Source organism: Chlorocebus sabaeus, chromosome 7, assembly GCF_047675955.1.
Source record: "Chlorocebus sabaeus isolate Y175 chromosome 7, mChlSab1.0.hap1, whole genome shotgun sequence".
In the NCBI taxonomy this organism is placed as follows: domain Eukaryota; kingdom Metazoa; phylum Chordata; class Mammalia; order Primates; family Cercopithecidae; genus Chlorocebus; species Chlorocebus sabaeus.
The window spans coordinates 97,110,290-97,132,387 of NC_132910.1; the positions used below are offsets into that span (position 1 = coordinate 97,110,290).

The following is a 22,098-nucleotide window of genomic DNA, read 5'->3' on the forward strand; positions in this document are numbered from 1 at the left end:
CTAATTTAAAATCCATCTAGATGCTGACCTCTCCCAAATATATATCTCTAGTTAAGACCTCTTTCCTGAATTCCAGACTCATGTAGTCCATTGCTTACCTGATGTCTCTACTTAGATGTCTGAAAGTCAGTGGAATCCAAGTATCTCCCATGCTGAATTCTCCTTATGAGTTCCTTCAACCTGCTCAACCCTAAAGTCTTCCCTATCTTAGTAAATGGCCACTCTACACTTCCAGTGCTCAGGACTGGAGTCACCTTTGACTCTTCTCTTTCCCAAAAACCTTCATTCAATGTCTCAGTTCTACTTTCCACTTCTACTTACAACTACCTCCTACCAGATTTACTCAAACACTCTGGTCCAAGCTAACAGGATCACTTGCCATAATATCATTAGCTTTCTAACTGGTCTTCCTGCTTCCACCATGGTCCCCTTACAATCTGTTCTCAACCCAGCATCCAGAATCATCCTTTAAAAAAGTACAGCAGAACATGCTATTCCTTTTATCAAAACCCATTTAATGGTTTCCTGACTCTCTCAAATTAAAATTCCAAGTCCTTATAAAGGACTTTAAGGTCCTAAATAATTTGTCCCCTTCTCTGTCTCTGACATCATCTTTATCTCTTCTCCCCCCTGTTCACTGTATTCCAGTCACACTGGCCACCTTGGTGTTTCTTAAGGATACTGGGTATACCCTCAGGACTTTTGCACTTAGTGTTCCCTCCACCTGGAACACTCTAACCCCAGAAGTCTCACTCCCTTATCTCTTCCAGGCCTTTGCTCAAATATCATTTTCTCAGTGAATCTGAACTTGACCATCCTATTTAAAATAGCAACCCTCTCTCCCATCCCAATCCAGTACTTCTTATTCCTCTACATTATTTTACTTTTGTCTTCAGCACTTATCACCCATCTCACACACTATATTTCTACTTATCTGTTGGTTGTTTCTTTCCACTAGTATTCTCAAAATGCTGTTTTGAGAGCAAAGACACAACTGTTTTACTTATTGTTATATTCCCACACCCAGGACAGTGTCTGGCATGTAGAAATAACTCAGTATATATTATTGAATGAGTAATGAATAAGTTTAAATAACTTTTTTGAGGAATTCTGCTATAAAAAGAGAGCACAGAAATGGAGTGCAGGTAGGATAAGGTGAGGTTTAATTTTAAGATGTGTAATATTACAGAATGCTTATATGCTAATAGAAATAATCCAGTAGAGAGAGAAAATGTGATAATATAGGAGAAAAAGGAATCTCTGTATGAATCATATCATTAAGTAGGACATAAGAGATGACATAACTCAAAGAACTTCCTTTAGAGGAGAGAAAAGACAGTTTATCTATAGAAACAGCAGAAAAGGCAAAGAATATGGCTACAGATGCAGGTGGGTGGGATCACGTAAAATTTCTCTGATTGCTTATTTCCTCGTCAGCCAATTTCCTTTTGGCAATACTTGATATGAAAAAAGAGGCACTGGAGATTTGAGAGGCAAGGAGAAGGTGTGAAATGATCCTCGAGAGTGGAAGAGTGAATTAATTAAAGGAAAGTAGTAGAATTGCCAGGCTCACTTGCATTTAGTTGTCATGAATTTCAAATGAGACCAGTCAGCATGGTAGTGTTTTTGTTCCAGCAAGTTCAGGTACATATGCAGGAAGGTGTAGAGTTAGATTTCAGTAGGGTTAGTACTTTTCCAGGCAAATATGAAGCAGTAGAGATGAGTAAGATTGTTGATGGTGCATGTAATAAAGGAATTATAATGATGGACCATGAGGTCTAGGCTGGGTAAGATGGGATGTGAGGGCATGGGGTGAGAGTTGGGGTATAGTTAGATGCATCGTAAAGGTGATAAAGTAAATGAATTGGCCATTCCAGTGAAGAACTTTTGGTTTGGGGAATAAATCATAAGGCTGTTAGTCAGAGAGGAAATTTGAAAATTGGATTATTGAGGGACGTAGTTATTGGCAATAACAAAGTGAAGGGCCTGGAGTGGCTGGCTGAGATAAAGTGGAGGGCAAGCTTGCTGGAGATGAGGTCAAGAATTTAGAGATCAGGGTATTGGAAGGACCAACTATGTGAATACTGAAAATACCAAGAATTTTTTAAGTATACTGTTAAAAAGAAAACAATGGGAAGATGCTACATTTTTTTGGACTGATAGTGGCCTGGGGTTCTACCGATAATTACAACAAACAGGAGTAGCAGGTAGTGTAGCTGTGTTGGCACAATCTTCAAAGGAACCAGGGTATTTTACGGAGAAGGCATGGGAAATGATCTGGAATTGGTAATGAGGTACAAGGAAGACACCTTCCCCCATTTCAAGGCTGTGTCAGAAACATGAATCATAGGACAGGTTTTGGTTGGAGCAAGAAAGTGAAGGAAATATTTCTGAGAAAAGGTTGGGAATACAGCTGAGATTCCATCAGCAAAAATGGCCTTTGTTAACTCTTATGCCTGAATACCCAGAAATTTCCATTTTTATAATATGATAAAATAAGACAATACTACTTCCAGGAGTTGTATTAGTTTCTTGAACTTCTATAACAAAGCCCCCAAACTGGGCAACTTAAAACAACAGAAATGTATTGTTTCATGGTTCTAGAAGCCATAAATCCGAAATCAAGCAGAGCCATGTTCCCTATGAAATCTATAGGAGAGAATCCTTCATCTCCTTTATATTCTGATGCTTGCCAGCAATCTTTGGTATTTCTTGTGGGTGTATCACTTTAATGTCTGCCTCCATCACCACACAGAGTTCTACCTGTGTGTCTCTGCCTTCTCTTCTTGTTCTTATAAGGACATCAATCATATTGGACTCAGGGTCCACCCTATTCCAGTATGTCCTCATCTTAACTAATAACTTTTGTAATTACCTTATTTCCAAACAAGACCACATTCTGATGTACTTGGAGTCAAAACCTCAACATATCTTTTTGGAGGAAACAATTCAACTCACAACAGGGGCATTGAGAAAAACAGTACACTGTTTATGGAATGTGTTCATATATATACATTTTTAAGAGATGGTTCTCCATATGTTGCCCAGGATAGTCTTGAACTGCTGGGCCCAAGTGATCCTCACACCTTTTCCTATCAAAGTGCTGGGATTGTAGGTATGAGTCACCACATGCGGCCTTTGTTCACATTTTAAGTCATTCAGGTTCTTGCTCAGTTACTTGCTTAGTAAATGAGTTCTTGCTCAGTTACTTGCTCATTACTTGGTCAGTAAATGAGGCCTGGTAACCCAAATGCTTAAGACATTTCCATTGTTTATAAAATGCATGACAACCTAAACAGAGAAAACGTGTTATATGCTATGCATATGATATAAAGTCATAATACCATATGTATCTAATGACGTGTGTGATAATGCCACTGAACCTACTGGGATAGCCCCGTTGACTCAGAAGGGAAGCATTAAACTTTTACATTGAGGGTCTTGGCAAGTCTTTCATTATTCTTGTAGCTCTATAATTTTAGAATGTTGAACGTTACAACTAAAGCTCCTGAGCCTATGGGTCTGTGAGTAGGGGAAAGCTTGTAATAAAGTGATGCCACAATTTTTATCAGCATGTTACCACACAGATATGGAAAGGAGGGCAAGAAGATTACTCTTTGGTTCTTTAATTACAAGTCGGAAAAGGGTCTCAGAGATTCCAGCCTCTGAGATACTCCAAAGTGTTACACCCTAGGCCTCAGCCACCTAGTTGTGGCTGTAACATCTCCCTTGCTCTTCTTAAATGAGTTACAAGAGTAAGAGATGCCACTCTTCCACAGCAGAGAAAACCTAGGTGATGCAGCCATTTATTGTGCACTTACCAGATGCTGAGCTCTATACAAGTCCCTTGATCTACTGCGAGTAGGGACCTCAGACAGGCCTGCATCCTGTGCCCACCAAGGGCTGCATCTGGGAAACTGTCCTGTGATCCCAGGTCTTGGAAATAAACAAATGGATGATTCCAGTTTCTCACATCTAGTAGCAGGTAGTTACATAATAAGTCTTTTCTTCCAAATTAATGCAAATAGTCTCTTTAGTTTCAATTTGACTAACTGCAAATTCTGCATTGGTGGAGTCCATGTCAATGAAGTTTGTTATGCTGAGGAAAGTGATCTGATTATTTGACTCTTCTTACCTTGTCAGAATGGAGCCAGCATTTCAAAAGGGAGGGTAAGGCTTAGGTTTATTACTTGAAGGTACTGTCTTTCATGAAAGATGCGGAATCCAACTGTTTAGTAGTATATCTATCCCTCCCTATTTCCTACTCAGCAGGTAAGAAATGAAGTCCCTCATTCTATTACTCTAATTGAATTCCAACTTGGGTAATTACACTATAATTAAATAAATTTTCCCCACAGTTTTAATTCACTGATAAATAGTGTTAGTCAAACAGCTACATTACATTCCCAGAAACACATCCCCACTACATTTCAGTGATAAGCAGAGTGATTTATATTTGGAAGATGTGTGTATGAAAAGATGCACAGTTCATAAAGTATTTTAGGTATCATTCATGATTACATATGCTTTGCTCAGCATGAGATAACATTAATTTCTATTATAATCTTTCATCTAATTTCTCATATGCTTACTGCCAAAAGAAATAAGACAGCTAATTAGCATTTCTTGTTTTCAGAATGGTTTTTGTTTAGTTAACTAGAAGCCTGTATTGATTTGTATTTTTAATTTTTAAAGCACCTTTCATTATCTCTGGGTGACAGAAAGGAGGAGATGTTACTTTCCATTCTACAGATGGAAAAAATTGAGGCAGCCTTTCCCAAGGTGAGGAAGCTAGTTATCATCAGTACCAGCCTAGGAACCCAAGCTTCCTCTGATCCCCTGGTCCTAGGGCTCTTTCTGTTAAACACTATCAAACACTGGGTCACTATCAATCACTTTAGTTTTACTAATGAGAAAATAAAGAGTACAGTAGTTGTAACCTGTGTCATGGGGTCATTTATCTGTAATATAATGATTTAGCCAGGAGCTGGAGGCCTAATGACTAGGTCCTGATGCTGTTCTTGGATCATGAAATTATGAAGCTTCTTCATATCTGAGTATTATTATGTGGTACAATTCCAATATTGGAATAACAATTCAAAATATGGTGCAAAATAATTCAAATTTCATTTTTGTTCTAATGATCTTTCTTAAAACATTGTAGATAGCTTTTAATAAAAGATATTAAAGACAACATCAAAATACTCACAAAAAGCAGCAGGAGCAGGGGTGTTATAACGATGCCCTGAAATAAATAAAAGAGACGATGATCATTTATCAGCCTGGAAAGCAGGACACTTTCTTTGCCGTTTTAAACTCTGAGGCATGGGAGTGCTTATCTTCTCACTACTGTTTAATAAAATCTAGGCGATAAAGAGGGGAGGGTCCCAATCTTAGCTTTCTCTTCCATAATACCTTAACATCTCTATTACAATTATTTGTATTTGGCATCATAAAAGTACAACCACCAATCTGCCTTAGGTTCATCTTTCCTTTTGTAAAGCTAAATTCCCTTCCACATTGCACATGGATCACACAGATAGAAGCTGGTGTCTGGCAAGCTTCCTCATTCCAAGGCTTTCAACTCTATCTTGGATAAAATGCCCCTTTTTGAGAGAAGACAGGTGGTTTAGTCCCAGTTGGGGTCCTCTCCTGAGCAAAGACCACGTCAGTTGTGATGAATGAGATGTCGTGATTTTGTAATGTGAACTGATCTCCCCTAGGAAATGAGCTGGGATCTCAAAACTCATTTCACTTGATTAGACTTCATGTCTCCATGGTGGAAGGCAAGTCTTTCATCTAATTCAGCCACATAGGACCACCTCGGTCCCTCTGCCTCCCCTAGGCAGAAATGAGCAAAAGATTTGTTTTCTTCAATGACAGGGAACAGTTTGAGGCCGTTGCCAATGAAGCAGAATACCAGCTTTTAGGTTTCTTGAAGGCAAACACTTTAAAACTAAGTGTTCGAGTTGGGAGTTGAAATGACAGGCTTCAGTTTTGGAGCAGCAGATGATTATTTGCCCGTCTTAGTTTTTCCTTTATCTCTCAACACTTCATTATGATTTATACAAGAAAAAGCATTTCAGATTTTTATTAATGAATTCTACTTGGAATTTTAAAATTTCAGAGAATCTGAGGTTGTGCATGCCTAAGAGAGAAAAGAGACAGACAGACAGACACACACACACACAGAAAAAGAGAGAGACAGAGAGACAGATAGACAGAAGTACTATACCCAGACAGTGTCCAAGATCCAGATCTGGGACTACTTCATTACTTTTGGAAGAAAAAAAGTCCTTTTTTATCCTTTTTGTATTTACATGAAAGTCCCTGTGTCATAACAGTCACTCAATTGTTTTGCATGTGGCCCAGGAGGGACTGGCTTACCTTAAACCAACAATGCTACCATGTCTTTCTTGGGCATATACACATGTGAATATCCATAGACTTGTTTTATTATTAAACAATAGAATGAATGTTTTTTATTGTGTACACCTTTGCAATTGGCCAAAGAGAATACAATATCTTAATCTAAGAATCACTTTAAATCCTACTTATTAAAACAGGTATTGTGGCCTATCAACTCCATTGGCATCTATGAAACAGGTTCTCATTAACACATTTAGGAGAGCCAAATGTGCTAAACGACAAATAATTGATAACTTAGAAGGGCTACTGTCCTTCAATGACTTGTACTAAGTTCAGACTTTAGGAGGAATTCCAAACTTTAAAGGGCCACATGAAAATGAAAATATCTGGCTGACTCAGTCTATTCCCCCATGGGAGGCATTCAATTTCAAGCAGATTTGTTTAAACATATAATTAAACATCCACTTATATACTGGGTACTGGGCTCATCCAGGAGATTCAAGAATGAGTACAACATGGTCCCTATGCTTAAATGCTTATAATCCAGTAGAGGACACTGATCTACAAACAAGGTTCAATATACAGTGCTATAACTGCTGCAACCGGCGCTGCCACAACTACCAGTGCACATTGTCCAGGGGCCTGAGGAGTGATACCCCCCACCCCTGTGCCACTGCATCTAGCACCGATACGGGGCCTGAGAATAGGCCCACTCTGCCTGCACTGGCACACGTGCACATCATCTGAGGGTCTGGAGATCGACATGTGCCACCCACTGGCATCTGCAGGCACCATCTGCAGACCAGAGGTCAGGCCAGCCCCACCTGCCACCAGTGCACTGGCACTTCTGCACATCATAGGGGGGCCTAGGGATTGACCCACCCTGCTCGCTGCCACTGGCACCTGTGCACACCATTGGGAGGCCTCAAGAGAAGCCCACCCTGCCTGTTGTCTCCACTACCAGCACCAACATAGACCCTCAAGGGGACTAAGACTAGGCCTCGCTTACCTGCTGCTGCCACCTGCACAGGTCATCTGAGAACCTGGGGATTAATCTATCCCTCCCGCCAGCACCCATGTGCACCATGTGGGGGCCTGAGGACGGGCCTCCGTGTGTGCCGCTAATGTGCATGTTGTCTGGGGTCCTTGGGATTGACCCACACTTCCTTATCACCATTGGTGCTTGTGTGGACCATTGGGAGACCTGAGGAGAGACCTCTCTCACCTGCCACTGCAGTCACCAGTGCCTGTGGACAACATTCCAGGGCCTGGGAATTAATCTGCCCCACCTACTGCTGCTGACACCTGTTTGCATCGTCAGTGGGCCTTAGGAGAAGCTGTCCCTCTTTTACCACTGCTGCTGCCAGCACCCATGCACAGTATCGGCACCCACTCTGCCCACTACTGCCAGCACCTAGGCAAACCATCCAGGGCCTAAGGGCATGTCCACACTGCACTCCACTACCACCTCTGGGGTCCATGGACTGGACTGTCTGGAGTCCCTATCCCTAAAAATGCCTCATCACAGCCTCCACTAACAACCACAACAGACACCACTGAGCTGATTACAGCTGAAGAAATACAAAGACTACATGACTGTGCCCGTTCAGAATCAAAGCCAAGGCAACCTACCAAACCAACACTATAGATATATCTATAGGAAAAAGTCTTTCCCTACTAAAGTCAATCCATAAAATTGGAAGAAGCAACTGTTATGCCAGATGTGCAGTAAGGACAAAAAAATATGAAAAAGCAAGAAAACATGACACCTTCAAAGGAACACAACAATTCTCTGGTAACAGATCCAAAGCAGAAGGAAATTTATGAAATGCCTGAAAAAGAATTCAACAAAATGATATTAAAGAAAATCTGTGAGATAGAAGAGTGTTGTTATCCACAGGTTTTCCTCCCTGAATACTTCTAATGGATAGTTACCAATATGTGATAGTTTCTTTGCAGCTCTTCCAAGGACTTATGATATTTGTTCCCAAAATAGTAAAAATTTCATAGCAAATAGGAAGTATTTGCTAATTCTGGATTTAATATTCCTTCTTATTTTCTCAAGAATAGCTGTTCAAGTTCATTAAGAGTGAGTCACTGTATAATGTTGAAACCTACTTTTCAGTTGCATTAGGAAGTGAGTCAGCCAGGAGGCATTCACTTTGAGAAGAGCACCATAATTTTTAGTAAAGTCATCACAATTATTATTAAAATAATAAAAACTAACATTGATGTAGTACTTATGTTCGGTATTGTACCAAGGACTTTAGATATGTTATTTTATGTAATCCTCACAACAACTCTCTGACATAGGTACTATTATTATATTATCCCATCTACTAGGTAAGAATGCTGAGCCTCAGAGAGACTGAGTGAAGTAGGAAGAAGCAATGCCAGGAATTGAACCTCCCATTGGCTCCAGAGCCTGTGCTCTTGAACAGTGTAAATAAAACCTTTGCAATGTTAAGCTATTTCCTCAGGGCTGTATTTTAAGAGTTAATCTAAAAGGAGCTTCAGGCTCAGTATGTCTTTTTGATGACATAAAACAAATTGAGAGGTAAGCCTTCATGTCATATGGCAGACACATTTTTTCGGAGTCAAGTTTTTGCAAATATCAGTGGTAAAAATGGTGAGCTAGCTAAACATTCAAACTGCATCAGCAAAAATCATTGAAAACTAGAAAATTAAATAAACATGTTATTTTCTTTTGAGTATATGCAGCTCAATTTAATTATTTCTCTTTTATCTTTCCTAAGTAAATTCTCCTGAAAATGGATAAAACCAAAGCAGTAGGAGATAAGCACTTCTAGCAAAAGATATTACCTCCTATTTGCAGATGCAAGATCAAGGCATAATTTTAGCATCCTTGCAATTGGGATGGTATATAAAGCTTTCTGATTGCAACACTTGAAGAAGTCAAGTCACAAACTGACTGGTTTTCATTGTCTCCTGAAAAAACTTTCAGAAAATCCATTTACACCTCAGATGTGAATGACTAGGTGAATGTATTTCAATGACTTTAGTGGAAAGAAAAAGCATGTTAAATCTTAGATACAGATTTAGTTGCATCAAAATACTAACAAAAAGCCCCAAATAACAACAAGACAACAAAACTGTTAATATGCTTCTCTCATCTATAGGACTTGCAAAGAAAGGCAAAACTAAAGTGAAATTATGAAATTTTTGAAATAGAAAATGTTATCAAGAGGTTTTGTTGCAACAACTACAAAGATCACACAGACACTAAAATTGACTGTTTAGGTTTGTCTCCAGGATACTGCATTAACTCAGTTTTCACAGAATAAAGAATATGAATTTTGAAAGGGATCTGAGAGATACCCTGGTCTAGTCCTCATCTAAAGTATGAACCCCTCTCTCTGTCTCCCTCACGTCCTTATATAATGCTGAAAGCTACTTTTCAGTTGCATTAGGAAATGAGTCAGCCATGATGCATTCATTCTGACAAGAGCACCATAATTAAGTTTTGGGGAAGTCATCGCAATTATTATTAAAATAATAAAAGTTAACATTTATGCAGTACTTTTGCTGCATACTGTATTAAGGACTTTTGTGTTATTTTATGTAATCCTCACAACAATTCTATGAAGTGGGACAGCATTATATAAGGATGGGAACTGTGATGGCTGGGCCTTTGTCAGAGAATCTCCCAGAGAGAAGACACCCTTGCTGTTCAGGCAAACAGTGGCCTGACTGAAGCTTTCTCACGAGGAGAAAACTCTTATACTGCTCCCAAACCACTACCACTGCTGCTCTGTCTTCCCCTTGAAGCAATTTAGGGCAAGTCTCACCCTCCTTCCTGGTGATGGCTTTTTAAATGATGTTCCCGAATGGTGTAAATAAAATCGATGCCTTCTTCAGCTACTTCCTCAGGGTTATATTTTAAGAGTAATGTTGAAGTTAGCATTTTAGCCCCTATAGTAAGTTTTCTCTAGGACAAAAGTCCTCAGTTCTTCCACTGTTCCTCTTAGGGCAGGGTTCTGAGCTTTCTCTTGGACATACACTCATCCAGATAAATTTAAGGGTCCACATTTATGGGTCAGTCTCACTTATTAACAATTGATCAAAACTTGGAAATGAGGCAACAAGAGGACAGCATGTCCCTTTAATGTCATCTTGGAGTATTATCTATCAGCCAATACAAGGTTTACTTAACCACTTTTGTTTGACTTCTATTTACTATTGGTTAAGACCCTGACTATAAAATTATGTGTTAACTTACCTAGTTTTGTTCAGTAGTGATGGAAATGATTTCTGTCTAGAAGAAAAATAACCACAATAATTACGGTTTTATTGCCCTGTAGGCATTGGCCAGTTTTGTCTCTAATTCAGCATACTTATTTCAGTATGCTTTTCTAATGGCCTGGGTAACCCCCATTTTTATCATCTCTCCAGAACTAGCTTCACCATCCTGATGGTTTCCTCATTATTCAGTTAAATAAATGTTTGACATGTGTTCATTCCGTATGTGTAAGAAAGTCATGTTTTTAACTTTTCGAAAATTATACTTTGACAACTCCTTTCTTCTGAATTTGTATTAATGGAAATATCATTTTTTAAAAAAGATTACTGTCAACCTAAACCTCCAGGCTATCTTCACCTTTTGTCCTGTGGTCAGTATATAGTGATATCTTAAACAGTTAGTGAAAAGTTTATTCTTCAAGAACAAAATGATATCAAACCAATATTTAATGAGTGAGACTGGTCAACAAATCCTAAGCAACAAATTATAAAGAGGTGGTATAGGGAATTCTGGACACATCTAAATTCCAACAAAATAGTCAGGGTATATATATGGTCTCCAAAGAATATGACATTATAAGCATGAATGTCAAGATATATAACTGAGAAAACTTTCAGAAAAAAAGAAAGAGACATTAGGAGCCTAGGGAAGGGTAGTTAGAAAGAAAGTGTTGGTGGACTGGTGAGCGAGGGCTTCTTTCCTCTCCTCTGACTATACTTTCCCCTTTACAACTAGACCTTCACAGACTAAGGACCTTAACATGCCCAAATCAAACATTTAGCAGTTATGGTCTAGCAGCTGACATGAACATGCTGGTTTGTTTATTAGGCACAGTACACTATAGTGAAGATAGAGGCATCAGACTATTTGAGTTGGATAATACTAGCCACTGAAATTGTCCAGTTAATTATCTCTAGTCTGAGACCACGTGCTATGATTTGGATCTGTGTCCCCACCCATATCTCATATTGACTTGTAATCTCCAATGTTGGTGGTGAAGCCTGGTGGGAGGTGATTTGATCGCGGGGGTGGATCCTTCATGAATTGTTTAGCACCATCCCCTTGGTGTTATTTTCATCATAGTGAGTTCTCATGAGATCTGGTTGTTTAAAAGGGTGTAGCACCTCCTACCTTGCTCACTGTCTTGCTCATGCTTTCACCATGTGAAGCGCCTGCTCCTGCTTTGCCTTCCACCATGAGTAAATGCTCCCTGAGGCCTCCCCAGAAGCAGAGGCCATCATGCTTCCTGTACAGCCTGCAGAACTGTGAGCCAATTAAGCCTCTTTTCTTTATAAATTACCCAGTCTCAGGTATTTCTTTATAGCAATGCAAGGACAGAATAATACACCATGCTCATCAAGAAAACTTTTAATAATAATTTTGTTTTCCAAGTAGCATTTCTGACAGGAAGACAGCACACTGACTAGTACACATCGGTCTCCTGGAACATAACCACACTAAGGTGTGCTGATGACATTTCTGGATATGTAAAGATATGGACCTACTCCTGGATTGTGGTGATCCCATTAAAGCAATGTCACCCAGTGAGGCCTTACAGGAATGGCAGCTGGCTTGTCCTAATGACATTACATTTAATTAAGCAGACATTTATTGAGTACTACATATCACACATCACTGGTGCCAAGGGGAAAAGGTGAATATATGGTTTATGTCATAACAGTTTATGCCATAAATAGTTCCCACCAGAGAAAGCAGTTCTACCTTGTTCCTCTCTAACTTTAACACTTTGATCAAAAAATACCTCTATCATCTTATCCTCAAAAAAGTGTGATGTTTTTCAGGCCAAAATTAAGGGTCTTATACACTTAAATTAAACATTAGCTTATTAGATTTGGCCTATGATCTTTTCAGATTTTGATTTGTCACTGACACATTCAACATATACCTACTTAGTGACTACCATGCCAGACCCTATTAGATGATGAGACACAGAGGCGAATGACACATACACATCAATGACCTCAACGGTTTTTAGAGAAGACAGTTCAGCAGTTACAATAAAATGATAATGTTCAAAATGAACATTACAGCGAGCTATGAGAGTGCTTAATAGGGACGTGAAAGCAATTAAGATGAGAACTGAAAGAAGAAAAGGAGTTAGCCAAGCAAAGGAAACAGAACAGAAGAAGTGGAGGGAGAGGAAACACAGGCAGAGGGAAGGGACTGTAAAGGCACTGAAGGCAAGAAGAACGCATAGAAACTGAAAGTGAAGAGCAGAATGTGAGGGGTGCAGCTGTGAGAGATGAAGTTAAAAGACAGATTAATCAGAAAGGCCTAATAATCCATGGTACGGAGTTTGGGCTTCACTTCAAAGCAAGAGGAAGCCACTGGAAGAGTTTATGCCGCCATGGGTGTAGGGAGGGGCAATGGCACTGGCATGGTGCTCTCTGTGGTTACGTAAAAATCACTCTGTGTGTACTTTAGAGAAGACATTAAAGCAGAAGAAGATCAGAGGGAGGCAGGCTAAGCAGGAGGCTATTCAGGACTCCAGGCAGAAGTTGATCTGGGCTAAGGCAATGGGATCTTAGTCATCAAGATGGACCAATAGAACAGATTCAAAACGTATTTGAAAACTAGACTAGTAGACTGTTCCATTAAGTTTGTGGGGAGAGTGTCAAAACAGAAGGAAGAACAGTTTCTTAGTTTTCTAAGTGATTCTTAACGAAACAGGAGATCATAGAGCCAATTACTGAGCCAGAGTGTAACTGAGGATGCACAGATCCATTTATCTTGGGAAAGATGATGAGTTTCAGATATCTGCAAGGCCTCCAACTAGAGATACTGTGATAGCTGGATTTATGAGACTGAAACTCAGAATAGGGTCTGGACAGTGAAAACAGCTGAGTAGTCCTCAGCATACAGCTTGGTGTGGTGATTTACTGCTACAGAAAATAGGTTAAGAAATGTAGACTATAGATTGAAGCTTATTGAAGGCCTAGATGAAAATAATTTCAATAGATGACTAGAGTGAAAGTTAAATTGGAGTACATGGAGGGCTGAGAAAGAAGAGGGAAAAGTGAGGCAATTTGGACAACTCTTTCAAGAAGTATAGCTGTAAAGAGGAGGAGATAAACAACAACAGTAATGTAAGAAGAATGAAAGTGTGGTAAATGGAGTTCATTGTTTTTGGTTTTGTTGTTTGCTTTGTTTCGAGAGAATCTTAAGGATTCTTAAAATTCATAGAAAAGAGGCAAAAGAGGGTCACGGGAATAGAGATTTAGTAAAGAGAAGGAATTTTGCCTATTGCAACTAAACAGACAGCAGGGAAGGAGCCCTAGCACACAGCTAGAGGGTTTAACTTGTAGGACACCAGAGGGTGGGTATCTCTTTATTGTAAAAGAAGAGCAGAAGTTATAGTAGGTAGAGATGAACATAGACTTGAATGCTTGATGTTGGAAAGTTGAAGACATTTTCATGTAAGAGCTTCCTTTTCTCTATTTTGTAGAACATGAAGGATTTTACTAAAATGAGGGGAAGATGGGTGCAGAGGAAGGGGAAAGTCAGTGATTGGGAACCTGTGTTACAACTATTGGGAGAGAGTCTAAGATGGTGAAGGTTCTGAAATTACCACACTTTCAAGACGACAAGTTGGTCTGCCACACATTCAAGTATACTGGGAGAAGACTCAAGAGTCCTGGATCAGAGCCAAGGATTTTACCACTCACAGAACAGCAAGTAGCCTAAGCATGATGTTGGTGACACTTCCCCTTGTCCCCAAGTCAAGCAGGTGATGCAGATGGGCTTGAATGGATGCCTGCAGAAGCAGTGGACTGCATTCCAGGAAAGGAATACTGAGCTTAAGCAACCTGAATCTTTTATAACAGGCATAAAGCAAAGCTGCGCTTTGTTCCAGAGTTGAGAACAAAGGATAGTCAGCGCCTCTGCAGACAAAATGTATAGAAATGTGAGGCACAGAAAGAGCTGTCGCCCAACAGAGGAACTGTCCCGCAGACCAACCCAGTTGATATTGGTCATCTAAACATATAAGTTATCAAGCCCATTATTGCTCCCATCAAATACCACCACTGAGCTAATATTCCCATACAAGGAAATGAAAATCAGATAATCATTTTGGAATGACCAGAAAAACTTCTCTCCAACATGACATTGATCGCCTAACACTTCATGAATACTATCATTTAAACAAGACGCTAACCAACTGAAGTGACTTCCAACTCATAATTTACTCTTTCTTTTCTTAAAATGGGTGAATCTGCTAAATGTCTTTTTGAAATCTAGATCCTCACTAGACTGAAATGTAATCTACGCACCAGCAACAATGGTTTCACCTGGAAGCTTGTAAGAACTAGCTGAATATCAGACTCCGCCCCCAGAACTACTGTCATAATCTGCATCTTAGCAAGATCCCCAGATAATTTGTAGGCACATTAAAATGTTAAAGAATGGATTTAGATTCTAGAGCAGAGGTGGGCAAACTTTTTCTGTGTAAGGCCAAATAATAATTATTTTAGCCTTTGCAGGGATTCTTCTGCAATTACTCAACTCTGCTATTACTCAACTCTGCCAAAGACAATAAGTAAACAAATTGGCGTGATAAGATTTGCCCCAGGGCCATAGTTTGCAGATCCCTGCTCTGAAGTATTGCTTTGAATTAGAAATTATATTTCAAACAGAAATAAGTGTAACAAACTTGTTTTTAATAACTTGGCTTTGAGTGAACCCACACTGGCTTCTAAAAAATCACACTATGTTCCTTTGTAACTCCTTATAACCCACTATTTAATGACCCATTCTTTAATTTTTCTTTAGACTGATATCAAAATTACTAGTTAATAGTGTGTAAAATCCACTTTCTTCCTCTTTTTGGTATTTGCAGTGATGTTTGCACATTCCCAGCAGCTGTTGATTCTGCTCTTTCTCTTTATGATTTGTCAATGATAGTGATTCAGAAATCTCAAATGTCAATTTTCTCAGGACCCTATGATGTAATTTGTCCGGGCCAGCAGATAGTCTGCCTGTCTTGGACCTGCTTTCCTTTGCCAATATTTACTTCACCATTTCTAATCTAAAGTTGGTTCTCCTTTACAAGGATAATGGAAGCAAAGGGATGGGGATCAGTGCAGAGGGGGAAATTAAAGATGCTGAATAGCAGACGGAATGTGCGGGGTTTAGGGCTCTAATATCTAGAGCTATATAAAAGAGGACAGACGAATACAAGAACACAAAAGTGGAATAATATGTACATTGCTGATTCAAACTAACGTAGTGATATATGTTAAAGATAAAAAACAGCGTTCAAACTCATGACTTCTCTTTTTCGTTTTCAACTGAAAAACCAAATCTTCAGGCTACTTAATCTCATAGAACTGTAATGTATTAACTTGGCTTTTTCTATCCAGGTTAAGAGTAACAAAACTAATTTGAAATTTGATTAGAGCCCAGAGCAACATAGATGTGGGAACTTTCTAGCATTTTCCAAAAGATTTTCATGTAAGTATCTTCTAAGTTTTAGATTTAACATGTAATAAATAATTTTCTAAAGAAGTTTCTTAAAAATGCTTATTTGCAGAGTATATATTAGACCAAGGAGGAAGCAAAAGGAAACTAAATCAAAATTTATTTTTTGAAGACTAGATTATAAAGACATAAGCTTTCATAGTGAAAGTAAGACCTACCAGAGCTCACTTTGGCCTGCACAGCTGCAATCTGAGGTTGCAGTTTTACTTTCCCTGAGAACACATGGAGCAGCGGATCATTAGTAGCACCGCAAACATTACACACAAGACGCACAGCTCTCTTAAAATGTCAAGAGGGTTGTTTCACATTATCCAATGGTCAGTCAAAGTTCCTATGGCTTGAATATTATACACAGGAGCTTGTAGTATTTCTTGCTTTAGAATCATGGTTCAGTTGATATAAAATACTACAATCATAAAAACAACCAATATTTATTGAGGTATATTATGTACTAGGAACTGTGCTAAGTACATTATAAACATTATCTAATTTAAAATTCCGGTAAGTAAATTGATTATCCTAATTTTATAGGTGAGAATAAAAAAGAGGCTTATAGAGACTAAGCTAAGGAAGTGTTAGAAGACAGAACTCAGCAAAAGGAATAAAAACAAAAATTGAGAGATCAGGAGGTGGTCTGAGTTGTTAAAAAGAAAAAAAAGTGCAAAGGAGGAAGTAGAAAATTTAAAAGAAAAAGGTATTTAGGAAACAGATTGTAGAAAATTAATGTAAAATATATAATATTAATTAAAATTAGGGTCAACGATTACATACATAACTTGCCAATGGTGTTGGAATACATGAAAATAAGGCACTAAGTAACTCTCTTAGGTCACTAGAATGAAACTGGATGTTTTTTCCCACTGGTTTAAAAGATTTAATGTGTATCTGCCATTCTGCTCTTTGATGTCTGTAACACGACAGTGCCTGGCAAATATTAGGCATGCAATAATTTTTTTTGCTGAATGAAAGAACAAATGAATAGATGAATGTGTGTCCACAAATGTTTCTCTCAGGGGGCAGCATATCCATTTGATAAGAAACACACACACTTTCTGAAATGCTTTAAAACCCTTGTGTTTGTAATAATAATGAAACTAGCTGACATTTATTGAATGTCTACTGTGTTTATGTCAGCAACTGTTCTATGCTCTTTATATTTACTCACTCATTTGGTCCCCACAACAAACCTATGAGAAAGGTGACACTATAATTCTCATTTTACAGAGGAGAAAATTGAGGTGTATAGACAAGGAATTGTTCAGAATTCCCAAGCAGTAAATGGCAGAATGGGAAGCAAGTCATGCAATCTGGTTCCAGAATCCAAGATCTTTACCATTGTTTTGATATACTGGATAAGAGTTCTTTAAGAATTTAGAGAAATCGGGCCGGGCGCGGTGGCTCAAGCCTGTAATCCCAGCACTTTGGGAGGCCGAGACGGGCGGATCACGAGGTCAAGAGATCGAGACCATCCTGGTTAACACGGTGAAACCCCGTCTCTACTAAAAAATACAAAAAACTAGCCGGGCGAGGTGGCGGGCGCCTGTAGTCCCAGCTACTCGGGAGGCTGAGGCAGGAGAATGGCGTGAACCCGGGAGGCGGAGCTTGCAGTGAGCTGAGGTGGCGGGCGCCTGTAGTCCCAGCTACTCGGGAGGCTGAGGCAGGAGAATGGCGTGAACCCGGGAGGCGGAGCTTGCAGTGAGCTGAGATCCGGCCACTGCACTCCAGCCTGGGCGACAGAGCTACACTCCGCCTCAAAAAAAAAAAAAAAAAAAAAAAAAAAAAAAAAAAAAAAAAAGAATTTAGAGAAATCAAAGAATTCTAGCTGAAAGAGACACTAGGAATATGTGTTACCTCACTTTACAAACTGCAAAGTTGAGGCCCAAGGAGGCAGTGTCTCTCACTCTTGGGTGCAGAGTTAGTGGAAACACAAGGAGTAGCACTTTAGTGTCTCAAATTCCCTGCCCAGTTCTTTATTTCTGATACCACACTGCCTCCTACAAACCACTTGAGTGGAACAAAGCTCACATATGGAAGATCTGAAAGCAGTTACTCAGCACTATATTATTCACCATACATATAAAGCAAAACAAAACAAAAACACATAGATGATAAAATTAGAATACATTAGAGGAAGGTTTTTAGAAGAGATTAAATCTTGAAATAGGCACTTTCACCCTTACCCTAAAAGGCCCATGAATTACCAACAAGGCTATTTGAGAACATTTTTGAAAAAGCAAGGCAGAGACGTGGAAGATGGAGGAGGGGGACAGTATGAAGCTCAATGAGGACAGAGAAAGGAGGCAATGGAAAGTGACTTGCGAGAGATTTGGGGAAGGGGCTTCTCATGTAGGTTCCTGGATGTTAAAATAAACTTCTAAAATAATTAAAAATTGATTCTCTTTTAAATAAGACACTTAGAATAATAGTTTAATCAAAATCACTATTCAGATTTATAAAAGAACTTTAACATAAACAAACAAAAAACCCAGACCATGTCTACACATGTGAAATGAATGGGTTTGGCACAGCTCATCTATTCCTTTTGGATGTGTCTAAATGATGGCACACACTGCTGTTAGATCTAGCTGTGACGATCAATACTCAGTATAAGATGGACAAAATGAATGGAGACAGCTGCACTCCACTTGCCTTGTTTCATATATCAATGATCTGATTCACTCTGGTTTTTATAATATTCCTTAGCTAGAGCCATTCCTACAGCTTAGAAAACTGGCCCTGGACTTTGTGACTCAGAAAGGCTTCAGTCAGGAGAAGGAGGTGGATTAACCAATGGTCCTAAGAAAGATTTGCACCTCACACGAGCATCATTGGTCCACAAATTCTCCTGCTACCCCCAACACAAAGAGGCAGTAGGATATGGGTACGTAGTTGCTTCTTTCCCCATCTACCTCCCAGCATTGAAACCAATTTTAAACAGGTTTCTCCTTAATAACATGTTTATTTATTATTTTTTCTTCAAGCCTAATCTACCAGATAAGGCATTTCTTCTCATATCCTCACTTCTACTGAGATGTTTTCCAGCATTTTTGTAGTTTCGTTTGTCTTTTTTTTTTTTTTTTAATTTTACTTTAAGTTCCAGGATACATGTGTGCGACATGCAGGTTTGTTACATAGGTATACATGTGTCATGGTGGTTTGCTGCACCCATCAACCCGTCACCTAGGTTTTAAGCCCCTCATGCATTAGATATTTGTCCTAATGCTCTCCCTCCCCTTGTCCCCCACCCCGACAGGTCCTGGTGTGTGATAACATGTTTATTTTTATTAAATATCAGTAGTTGCTTCTTTCCCTATCTACCTCTCACCACTGACACCAGTTTTAAACAGGTTTCTCCTTAATAACATGTTTATTTTTATTAAATATCAGGGGGTAGGAGAAGAAAAACATATACCATGTGATTGGGGTCTTAACAACCTAGAGATGATTCCTAGACTCCGAACCTCTCTAGGGCAGTGCTCTCCAAAGCCTGATGGAATTCTCAAGGGCAGAAGGAAAGGCAGTAATAGCAAAAGGAAGAACGCTGTCTTATCAGTTTATAAGAACTGGTCAGTGGACTTTTCTTGGTATAAAAAGTTCAACAACTAATAGAACAAGCAAATCACTTCACCATAATCAAATTTCACCTTATGACCCAGGAAAATGCAAAGGCTCTAGCCAAAGAAAAGTGTGTGTGTGTGTGTGTGTGTGTGTGTGTATATAAATATAGTGATCAGACTTTTAGACTTTTCCCCTGAACGCTTCCATGGTGAATTATTAAAAACAGTACTGACTCATTTTTAGTTACATAGTTATATACTTACTTATATATATACTTAGTTATATACTTAGTTATATACCTTACTGTTTTGCTAGAGACTCATCCCAATAAAATTACTTCTAGACCTTAGCTATTGGGTGTTGTTACTAAGGAATTTTTAATAAGAAATAGCCAACACTTTCAATTAGAAATGGATGTACATATATTAATGTCAGACATTTATTTTTAAATATCCTCTACTAATCATTTCAATATCTTCAGAATTTAGAAGTGCCAGAGAACAAGAAGCAATCATCTGGTAAATCACATCAATGGATTTACTGAAGAGTCTTTAAGGAAATTGAAAATCTATGTTAACATAATTTTTCTAGTTCCCCAGTAGAGGGCAACTTCTACACACTTTGACAGTTTTAAAAAAATCTATGCACAGCACAGTTATAAGAATCACTGCATGTTTAAAATAAAACAATATAGCTTATGCTTATGAATGGATTTTTACTAACAGGTAGCTTATAAAATGTCATGGAATTTTAAATAAGTAGTTAGGAATTGAATATCTGTAATGAGTAATTAGCATTTTATGATTAATATAAGTATAAACTTCAGGAACTTTAAAAGTAGCAACCATTAGGTCACTGTGATAGAATTATCAGGAACTTAAATATAAGAGGGAAATGATCAGAGTATTGTTCTTTACTAACCATTTAGATTGAATTTCAATATAACTGAGTTCCAAATATAGCTAATATGTTGCATAAAATATTTTATTAAGAATAGGCAAAACCAACCCCCATCCCCAAAATGGCCATACACAAACATTTGAAAGTATAATTTAGAGTTTTTGATATTCTATATTTTGAACTAATTCGAATTAGTGTTAGCGTTTTATTTATTTATTTTTTTTGAGACGGAGTCTCGCTGTGTCGCCCAGGCTGGAGTGCAGTGGCAAGATCTTGGCTCACTGCAAGCTCCGCCTCCCGGGTTCACATCATTCTCCTGCCTCAACCTCCCCAGTAGCTGGGACTACAGGCACCCGCCACCACGCCTGGCTAATTTTTTGTATTTTTAGTAGAAACGGGGTTTCACCGTGTTAGCCAGGATGGTCTCGATCTCCTGACCTTGTGATCCACCCATCTCAGCCTCCCAAAGTGCTGGGATTACAGACATGAGCCACCGCACCTGGCCCAGTGTTAGTGTTTTAATGACATCAGACATAAGAATGTAACCGTACACATGTATGCTTATACACAAATAGGATAAAATTTCACTACAATGCATCTCATTATATTGTATTCTATACAGTAGTTGAACACAATATAAAATGTCTTCATTCATTCATTCATTCATTCATTCATTCATTCATTCAACACTCATTTACTGAGCACATATTGTGTGCCAGATACAATACCAGAAGTCAAGGCTACAGTGTGACAAATCTGACAAAGTTCTCTGCCTTCTTGGGGCTTACAGGTTCTATTAAAAAGTAATATATGGCAAAGCCTTCTAAAAAGACAAATCTATGAGATGGATGCTTACCTTATAACACTAGTTTTTTATTTAAAAATTTGGCTTTGTTTTTAATATAGAAAATATTATAAGGAAAAATGAAATGGTTCATAATCTTAAAACACAAACAACCCTTGTTGGCCTTAAACAATGTTATAAATGAATCTCATTAGAAAATTTTTAGTTGTATAGAAAAGTACAAAATAAAAATTGAAAATTTCTAGCACTCTCTCAACTCAGAAACATTAGCAGTTTCTTGTAATTCCTTACAGAAAAAAAAAAAACAGTACCCACCATTTCCTCTACCCACCTACTCATCCATCTAGCCTAGCCGTCTTAACTTATTCAAATTTATACAGTTTTCTTAAGACAATCATACTATATACAGTATTCTGCACATAGCTTTATCTTTTCCCAATTCCCTGTATTTCCTGGAGCTCTTTCCATAAAAGAATATATAAGCACACCTCATTCTTTCATTTGGCGCATTTTATTTTTTAATGTAGAAGTATTTTATCTATCTCTAAATATCTCACAATTCTAGTTTAAAAAGTGGTTATACAGTTTTATCTGAAATTTATAAGAGCTGTTATACTGTTAAAAGTATAAAGACTTAGAAATCATGACCTTCAAGAGGAAGCCTAAAAAAATTATTTTTAATTTATTAGAGAACAGCAAATACAAG

The 22,098-nt window shown here is 38.5% G+C and overlaps 1 protein-coding gene across 4 annotated transcripts in view; it reads right to left on the minus strand.

Annotated features, from left to right (window-relative positions):
- Nucleotides 1–22,098, minus strand: part of SLC10A7 (solute carrier family 10 member 7) — a 255,660-nt gene that overhangs the window by 63,059 nt on the left and 170,503 nt on the right. For all 4 annotated transcript variants that reach the window (XM_073017660.1, XM_007999927.3, XM_073017661.1 and 1 more), the window contains one exon: nt 5,210–5,245. In XM_073017660.1, the coding sequence (XP_072873761.1) occupies nt 5,210–5,245 (36 nt within the window). The remainder of the gene's footprint in view (nt 1–5,209; nt 5,246–22,098) is intronic.